The sequence below is a fragment of the Montipora capricornis genome, chromosome 3, assembly GCF_036669925.1.
Source record: "Montipora capricornis isolate CH-2021 chromosome 3, ASM3666992v2, whole genome shotgun sequence".
Classification (NCBI taxonomy): domain Eukaryota; kingdom Metazoa; phylum Cnidaria; class Anthozoa; order Scleractinia; family Acroporidae; genus Montipora; species Montipora capricornis.
Genome location: NC_090885.1, coordinates 46,165,689 through 46,175,688, shown reverse-complemented (window position 1 = coordinate 46,175,688; position 10,000 = coordinate 46,165,689). Strand labels below are relative to the sequence as shown.

Below are 10,000 nucleotides of genomic sequence, written 5' to 3'. Positions count from 1 at the left end.
TCCACCCACATTCTCGATCTATCATCTTGTTCCTCCTTTAACTTTTTCCTTGTTTGATCAAGTTCAGTCCTAAGTGTTTGATTTTCACTCATGACCTTCGCAAGCTTAGTCTTAAGTTGCTCAATGTCGCGGCCATGTGACTGAAAAGTCGCTCTAAATTGTGAGAGCTCTTCTCTAAGATTAGCAATATTGCCACCACAGAGCTTTCCTGGTTAACTAAAATATCTCGCAATTGCGATAGCATTGGTTCTAAAAACGTTCCAACCACAAATAACCTGCTCATGTATAATGTATGTATAAAACTGCACATTAAGAAGCTATTTTATTTGATTTTCAACCTTGGTGGTAGAAGTGGTGATTGACCTTTGTCCTCAAAGAGAACTCTAAATGTCAATTGATCATATTTGCCAAAGTGCACACATTTTTTACATAAGAACTTGTTTCAAATTTTAGGTTCAACAGGTTCTTGTTTAGAAAGGGTCTAACAGATGAATTTTATGCCTGTAGATTCTTAAAAATAGGTTCTTACTTGTGAGGTTTTACTGTATCTTGTTAAGCCTCAACACTTAAATTTCTTCAACATCTGTTCAAAAGTGTGCTGAAACCAACATTGTCAACATCGTTCAACAAAATTGACAGGATTTTGGAGCACGTTAGTCGTTTACCCCGGCCTTTCACACTGACCAAGGATGATATAATTTTTTTTGCGAAACACATCAAAAACCCCAACACATGCGATTTTGCCATGCCAACCTCATCAACGTAGTATGATAATATCACTGACATCACATGATATATGTATGTGATATCTGAAATGTGACATGTCATGCGATGCTCAAAACTGTCAATCAAATGCAATACCAATTCTCAAACACTTCTGCATTCTTTGTCATATGATCCTTAGGTATCTTGTTCTTGATGAAGCTGATCGTATGATTGATATGGGATTTGAGGAAGATGTCAGAACAATTTTTTCTTACTTTAAGGTAACCTGTATTGAATCTGATATGCAGCAGTTTATTGTTGTAGTTTGATAATTTTTTCCCAGACTTTAATCATCTTGATAGTGATGTACTAATTTTGATGATTTCCTAAATTTATTCCATACAGTCCCAGCGTCAGACACTCCTCTTCAGTGCCACAATGCCAAAAAAGATACAGAACTTTGCCAAGAGTGCATTAGTGAAACCTGGTAATGAAAAGTTATTTTTTTATTATATCTTTTTTTCGTGTTTGATTCCTTATTAATCGTCCTTATCGCTTTTAGTAACGGTTAATGTAGGACGAGCAGGGGCAGCAAGTCTTGATGTCATTCAGGTATGATAAATCTAACTTACATCTCATCGCATCTATGAGCCACAAGCATTCCTTTAAATATTTGGAACAAGCTTGTTTCTTGTAGAGAACACACAGTCATGTTGGTGATGGAGCAATGCATACATATCATATCTGTTTAATTTGTGTTTGAATAAATCTAAAGCAACTGTACTGATTCCTAATTTACCGTAAAGACTTGTGTATAAGCCGCACTTGAGTATTAGCCGCAACCTCAACTTTCAAGCATGATTTTGGAAAAAATAAGAACTCCAAAAAAGCACTCTTGTAAAAAATGTTGGTCATTTGTTCGCACAAAATCTAATGTTGTGTATTTGCAGCAACATTAATAAGTTAATCAACTCTGATAATACCTTTTAAAGGCTTCTTTTCAATCAATTTCCCTATTCCCTGTGACTGACAACATTTGTCTTCATTGCTAAAGCCCTCAGTTGAAATGGAAACTATAGAACGTTGCAAAAGGTTTGCTTGGTAACCATGCAGTGATTTAACGAGGGAAGTCTGGACATGGAAACGTTCGCTTTCGCATCAGCTGTGCGTGGATATCATGTTTATCAAGACGTATGGAAGCCATCGATTTGAGAAAAACGCAATAAAACGGTCAGCCATTTGCCTTGCAAGTTCACCTGAATAGCGTAGTATTTTCTTGCACGTAATGGAGAAAAATCAAACAAATTGCAAATGAAACGCTTGAAAAAACTACTTGCGAGCAAAATTCGGGCTTAGAACCTGAAGATGCAAACAAAAGGCTCCTTTGGGAGCCACCACTTCTACAGTGTAACCACCGAAAGCAGTGATCAACAACAGATTTCAATAAGTTTAATCTTTAGTTACTGAAGGTTTGCAGTTCAATTTGTGACCCCTACTAGCCAGTTTACTTCCTCTGAAAGCAATGGTCTTGTGTATAAGACGCACTCGCGATTTTTGGCCCAAAATTTAAGCAAAAAGGTGCGGCTTATACCCAAGTCTTTACGGTATCTTCAAGTTCAAAATAGAACTGTAACCAGGATAATGCATCTTAAAGTAAAAAAAGTTCTCCGGTTAAAAAGGTTTAAAATATAAGCTTTCAGCTATCAGTCTATAGCCTTTAACAAATGAAAAAAGTTAGCGCACGGGTGGAAATGTATACGAAATGGAGTGCGAATATCTAACAATATTATTCTTTGAAATCGAGGTAAATATTCTGCCACTTTTCACCGAGATTGAAAAGAATAATTGTTTTAGTATATACTCACGAAGTGATCTCGACAACAATTGCAGAAAAAAACCATCCAAAGTTGATTTAATTGGCATCTCAATTCATGCGTGGAAAACGTGCAAGTGGCACAAAGCATGCGCGAAAGTGTTTACAGAACCTTCAAAGATGGCTAAATGGTCATTTAGCACCGTTTAAATCAGCAATCTAAATCGAAAGTCTGCTTGTTAAAACATTTTCACCGTTCGATCAAAGTTTTTGAGGTTCATTTGAAATGGAAATTGAAAGTGCACATGAGGATCCACATGAAATGGTGGCTCTAATTCAGGTCAGCATTAATTTGTTGTAAAATGACCCGTCTTGTTTCCTTGCAACCATGTGGAACTTTCCTAAAAAATTTTTTAATTCCTCGATTTCAGTATGAAATTCCGTTCTGGTGGGCGACCAGCCCAACAAGAGAGAATTACTCCGACTGAAACAAATTGTTGGCGTGAAGATTGTTTAATTTTCAGCAATAATTATCTGGAAAAACGAAGTCAAACACTGGTTGGCAAAAGTATGAACTCTTCTCTTACCTTTGAAAACTTTCAGGCCAAATTTTGTGGCCTTTGTCTTCTGTAGCACAGCATCATTTTGTATTCTCAATATTTCTGATTCATAAATGCTTGCGAGTTTACGCCAGCCATTTTGTTTTGTTTGGATCAAGCATTATTCACTCCATAGGGATTAGAATACAAAAAATGTGTGAAAAAAGCTAAGAAATAAAATGTAGATAAAGTCTATTTACAGTAAAATGGAGTATTGCCTAGGCAACGGTTTTGATAATGAAAGCCGATAAAAGGAACTCTTTTGTTGTCATGGATAAAACGGACTACGACTCCAAATTGCAAGCTCTACTTGGTGACCGTGACACTTACCATCTAGCCTATAAGTCTCCATTCACAAAAATTGAGAAGGAATTGAATAACAGACTCCTCGATCTTTAAAGAAAAAATAAGATTGATGAATTGACTTAGTTCTACGGATGGTTCTCCGCCCGCCATCCATGATTCCATTAAACATCACAAACCAGGCTTCCCTCTTTGACCGATTGTTTCTTCTATCGGTTCTGCCCTTTGCGATACATCCAAGTTCCTTTCTGATATTTTATCTCGGATCCAAAACCCTAATGGATATTCTGTTCTTAATTCTTCACAGTTCGCCAATGAAATGGCTAATATGGAAATCTCAGATGACGAGGTTATGGTTTCATTTGATGTCCTGTCGCTTTTCACAGCAATCCCAGTTAACAAAGCCTATGAATACATTCTGAACAAATTAAACAATGACGATACATTACGGTTCAGAACAAGTCTCAACACAGAGGACATCATTTCTTTACTGGACTTTACCCTTTCGAACAATTATTTTGTCTATAATAATTGTATATACAAGCAGATTCACGGCTGTACTATGGGCAGTCCAGTTAGCCCTATTGTTGTCAATCTCTGCACGGAAGTGATTGAAAAACTAGCTACAGTACTGTGCAAAATTAATGACAGCGAATTTCGACGAATTTCGTCTATTGTTCTCGCGAATTTTCGACGATATGTCGGCGAAATTTCGCGAGGTATTTCGCGTCGCTCAATGCGATATTTCGAAGAAAGTGCGGCGAAATGATGCGAATTCTTCCGAAATTTCGAAGTAACAAACTTTCCTTTTTGCGAACTCTTTCGAAATTTCGAAGAAATGAACTTTCGTTTCTTCAAATTTTCAGAGCAGTGAACTGTCGTTAAAAATACACTGTACATTATAATTGCAGTAACATACATAACTCGGAACCAAATGCGCTTTGTTGATTTATTTACACCACGACTGAAGAGCGTTTCAAAAATGAGCCAGAGAGATTTATCCCGCACTCTGCTTCAGTAGAGTAACTGCCCGTTTGTTTTTAGACAAGACAAACCTTCAAGGACTGAATCATAATGACAACAAGCGGGATTGTAAAACTCCACGATCTGGATTACGCATTCATATTTCTGGTTGAAATCTAACTCCGATTGAAGGTCAAGCTTGCAATGTTTTGATCCTCTTCATAGACAAAAAGCGCTTTCACTTGCATACCAGTAGTTCGAAAATGTGAATGATTTCAGAGAAACATAGAATCGGTTCAACAATTCACCAACGTCAAAAAATTATGACAAATGTCTATTATTTGCCGCAGGCTGTAAAACTAGTGTCGTCACACAACGTGTGACGACACTATATTAAGAACGGCTGCGTAGGAGACTACTGTAAAACTAAGCAAATGTAAGAAACAAATCTTGATGCATCATCTGGTTTATTTAAGGTTTACATTGCATTCCAAAAACAAAGAAAACGAATCTGAAATCTACCTAGATTACATGCAAAAATACACACACAGTTGCTAACAAATTAATCTTGCCTAGTTTGTTTGTCGCTACTTTTTCTGAAGTTTTGGCAGCGTTTGTGTAGTCTGTTTGAATAACTTTGTTTGTACTAATTATTAACTGTTGAACTAGTGCAATGCAGAGTTTATTTTAACGCATTTCGGTGTTAGTCAGAGGAATCTTGAGCGTTCGAGTCTGTGTTATATTTATAGTTGCGTTAGTTATCTTGACGGCTTGCGCGTGCTGCCTCTGCTGTTACATTGTACTTACCTCAGCCTCGAAATTTCGCTGCACTCTTCAAAACTTCGAAACACGCTTCGAGCATTCTTCGAAATTTCGAAACATTTCCTTTCGAAATGTCGCGAATCTTCTCGAATTGTCGTTCGAATTGTTGTTCGAATTTTCGCTGGAACATTCGCATTCAATTTCGAAATTTCGAAAGTGTCAAGACAATAGCGCTTTCGAAAATTCGTCGAAAGTTCGGCGATATTTCGTTTCGTTCCAAAAATCGCTGGTTTTCGTCGAAAAGTGGCGAAATGTCTCGAAATTCGTCGAAATTCGCTCGCAGTACCTCTCAGTACCTCTTCAGTTCCACCTAGGATCTGGAAGGGAAATGTTGATGACAGTTTTGTGATCATTAAGAAGGATGCTGTCTTTTCTTTTCACATTACCCTAAGTGCCTCCAACCCAAAAATTTCTTTCACTATTGAACAACAATGGTCAAATTGCCTTCCTAGACACCTTGGTTTCCAGAAGAAATGATGTGTATTGGAAGCCAACACTCACAGATCGATACTTGGATTTCTCTTCTCACCATGATATAAAACACAGAATCAGTCAAGAAGAAGCCACCCCCACCTACAGTGCCTCCACCAGAAGAACTGATGTCTATGTCTTTCAAATGGGTTGAACCATCGGATACGTATCAGGGTTATGCATGCCTCCCTTACATCAGTGGCCTAACCAAACCTCTGACAAGATTACTCTGTAACCATGAAATCCACGTTGCCAACAAACCGTTCTAAACTCTTCAAGAAGAATTCCCGTCCCCAAAGTACCGACAATCTTCAGATCTCCAATGTGATGTTGTTTATAAAATCCCATGTAAAGACTGTTCTTGGAATTACAAAAACTGGAAGATGCTTCCAAACCCGTAAAAAGCAACATCAACGAAACTTGAAAAACTACACAAAGGGCTCAAATGTTGCTAACCATGCGTGGCTAAATAATCACTCCATTGACTTTGATAATGCTTGTGTTATTGACAAAGGCAATTACCGTGTTCAAAAAACACTAGAATCTTGGCACACAGCTGAAACTGTTGACGAGGGTGATAACTCAAAACCGTTGCCTAGGCAATACTCCATTTTACTGTAATTAGACTTCCATCTACATTTTATATCTTATCTTTTTCCGCACATTTTTTGAATTCTATTTTTTTTTAATTTTTGCACTCCATTTTGTATATATTTCCATCTGCGCGCAAACTTTTTTGATTCGTTAAAGGCTATAGACTGATAGCTGAAGGCTTATATTTTTAACCTATTTTCAAGTCGTCATGTACTCAAAATACTTTTCAAATACAAGAGGAAAAAGGAAATTACGCAGAAAAGAATGAACTTTTGTTAACTGAACCCCACTCCATTTCCTGTGACTTTGCGGACCTCGTGTTTCCAAGGTAATGTCTCTCTTTCAGTCTGCTTTATGTTTATTGAGTATTGAATTCTCATCTTTAAACTTGTAGCACCATGTAATCTTGTAACAGTCAAAGTTTCTGCGTGGAGTTTACTTTAAGCAGTATTTGAGTTGATTCGAAAGCCGCAAGCAAACATATGTTATGATTATTCTTGTGCACCTTTTGTTGTTTTTTCTTCTCTAGGAGGCTGAATATGTGAAACAAGAAGCCAAAGTTGTGTATCTGCTTGAGTGTTTACAGAAGACTTCCCCTCCGGTAGGCCGCTGCCTTTGTCTTTTTGATAGGAGATGTTCTTGGAAAAAAGGCACGGTCAACAAGAACCTAAATTATCAAATCTTGGAAACAAACAAACAAACAAACAAACAGTGAATTCAGCACCACATACACTTTTGTAACAACATTTTTCTTCTTGCTTACTCTGCTGCTGCACTCTTCAAGTTACTGGCCGAGTGTTGTTATCTCCTTTGTCCCCTAACCTCTATTAGTACAAGTTTTCTGTACTGGGCACGCGCATTACAGTTAAAGAACAAAATTTTTCAAAATGCCCGTGCTCAGAACTGAAAATTCGTACTCACAGTCATACTCATACTCCAATCTGAAGGCCGCTACTTTTTGCTATGCAGGTGCTAATTTTTGCGGAGAAAAAAGCGGATGTGGATGACATTCATGAATATCTGCTTCTGAAGGGAGTTGAAGCTGTAGCTATACATGGAGATAAAGGTTTTTTTTCTAACTAAACGTCGGCAACATGAGTAAATGCAGACTCTGAAATATCTGGTAGTGGTCGGATGATAATTTCTGCAAATAATCGGTATCCTAGAAAAGTTAGTTTTGTGATTGTGATAAGATCTACTTTTCAGTCATCTGGAAAGTTAAGTTTCCATTAGAAAGGTTTTGCTTTGAAAATAGTAAAGTGAATCGGGAAATGTCCCATTGCAGGAGCTTTTCAGAGAAAAGGAATCAAGTTAGCAAGTGAAAGTTACTGGCTGAGCTGTGGATAACGAGATCAAATCCTTGGCCAGAAGATGATTTAATCTGCCCTTTATCAACGTCTGTTTTATAGATCAAGACGAAAGAGAGTATGCCATGAAATGCTTCAGGGAGGGAAGGAAAGATGTTATGGTGGCCACTGATGTAGCATCCAAAGGACTGGATTTTCCTGATATTCAACATGTTATTAATTTTGACATGCCTGAAGACATTGAAAATTATGGTAAGGAAGAAAAACCGTCCTGTTGGCTAACTTTGCATTGTTCTTGCTATTCAATTTCTGGTCTAGGCTTGACAGGTAAGAAATCGTTGGTTGCTGCGTGAGCAAGATACTTTTGGCTGGGAAAGTGGAGTGACTCAAGTAGTATAGTACATGTAGTTGGGGGTATGAGCTTATTTTTAATTTTGGAGTTCAATTTTTGAGTTTATTTTGCACTCTATAAAAAATATCAACCAAAAATTAATCTATTTATTTTTTGAAAATACAAATTTACATCCAACTCAAAAAATTAATGTTGGGCACAAACAAAGAAACAAATAGAAAAATCAAATATTAGTGTGTGTTTAAATATTCGCATAATCAAATGGAACATGAAAGAATCACCATAGCGTGACATTAAGGGACTTTCCAGTGATTTTTAACCAATCAAAAGCTACACATTTTTTTCACAATTGTGTACACATTTGTGTAACTTTACACATTTGTGGATTTTTTTGTGTAGAGGTGTTACATATGTGTCACAGGAAATTTCTGATGTCATACCACAGGGACTTTTGGACTTATTAGCATGTTAATAAGATTGTTTTATGAGTAAACTTTATGAGTACACTTTGTAAGTAAACTTTATAAATTAACTTTATAAGTAAACTTATAAGTGAACTTTATCATTCAGATTGTTTTAGTGTGTTGATTTTATGTGTTTAAATATTCTCATAATCAAATGAAACAGGAAAGAATTATCATAGCGTGGAAGGGACTTTCCCGAGGAAATTAGTCATGAGGAAGTCATATGATTTTTTCAACCAATCACAACTTTCATTTTTTTTTTACCAAAATTCTTTCTCAAATGAATTTTATTTCCAAATTGGTTTCTATTTTGGAAGTGACTTTAAAAGATACTAATGGATTAACAACTGAACCACAAGAATATTTAAGACAACAACCGACTGAACTTTTTAGATTTTATAGTGACCATAAGCAAAACTTGTTATTCCATCATCATGAATATAGCGCTTATCATCAAAGCAACTTCGTGATGCTTTGTTAAGCTCATACAGTACATGTAGCTTCCAAGTTGATGGTTGTTGCTCCTAATGGTTTTCATGGTGTGACACATTCGTTTTTTATAGTCTTAATGTTTGATCTTTTTTTTGAATAACAATGTTTTTGATTCCTTTTGCTGTTTTATTATTTTGATCATTGTCTTTGATATATGAATACATTTTAGATCTCAAGCTTATGAATTCAGTGATTGGAATCCCAGAAGCTTCATCTTTGAATTTGCCTATAACTTTCTTATTAGTTTTATCATAGAATAGAGTCAATGTAAGACTCGTCATGGATGATGAAACTGTTAAAATTAACATCAAAACCTACTTATGTTAGTAGCAAGATCTTCAATGAAAATTTAGTAGCAGTGCATAAAATGAAAGAAACATTAACTCCCAATAGACCAGCTTACATAGGCATGTGTATTTTAGATTTAAGCAAAACGATAGTGTATGATTTTCATTATAATTATATCAAACAAAACTACAATAATAAAGCAAAATTATTATTCACAGACACAGACAGCTTATGTTATGAAATTGAAACTAATGATGTGTACCAAGACTTTTTTAATAATAAAAATAAATTTGATAACAGTTATTATCCTGAAAACAGTCCTTTGCGAAGATTCTCTATTGTTTTACCATATACAGCATTAGTCATTAGCTTAAAAAAGTCTTTTTCAAAAGCATTTTTAGAGTTATTTCTTTTCTGTGTTAAAATCGATATACTGTTTTAACCATGGAGATTGATCAAAGTCCAGTACTCTATGAACTTAAGTTATTTTCAAACCAAGATCATTATATAATTGAAGGTTTCTATAATGAAGAACAAATTTAAGGTTGGAATTAGTTTATGAACTAGACCTGTTGATACTTAATCAGCTGTTTTTTGGCAATATGGAGATAAAACACACACTCACTCACTCAGCCGGCTACGAGGCAGTCGGCCACGTTCTTCCTCCACGGTTTCCTATCCTGGGCCAACCGTCGAATTTCCTCTGGTAGTGGTGGGTGCTTTCTGTTTATCACCTTGGTAGTGTACTGGTGGAACATTGTTTTGGGCGTGCCAGGTTTATGCTTTCCATGCCGAGGTTGGTAGAAGGCATATTTGCTGACAGGCTC

General features: G+C 36.2%; 1 protein-coding gene across 2 annotated transcripts in view; it reads left to right on the top strand.

Annotated features, from left to right (window-relative positions):
- LOC138043279 (probable ATP-dependent RNA helicase DDX41) overlaps positions 1-10,000 on the top strand; it is a 134,655-nt gene that overhangs the window by 85,975 nt on the left and 38,680 nt on the right. For both annotated transcript variants that reach the window (XM_068889471.1, XM_068889470.1), the window contains exons 13-18: positions 905-986; positions 1,111-1,192; positions 1,268-1,317; positions 6,800-6,871; positions 7,240-7,336; positions 7,680-7,829. In XM_068889471.1, the coding sequence (XP_068745572.1) occupies positions 905-986; positions 1,111-1,192; positions 1,268-1,317; positions 6,800-6,871; positions 7,240-7,336; positions 7,680-7,829 (533 nt within the window). The remainder of the gene's footprint in view (positions 1-904; positions 987-1,110; positions 1,193-1,267; positions 1,318-6,799; positions 6,872-7,239; positions 7,337-7,679; positions 7,830-10,000) is intronic.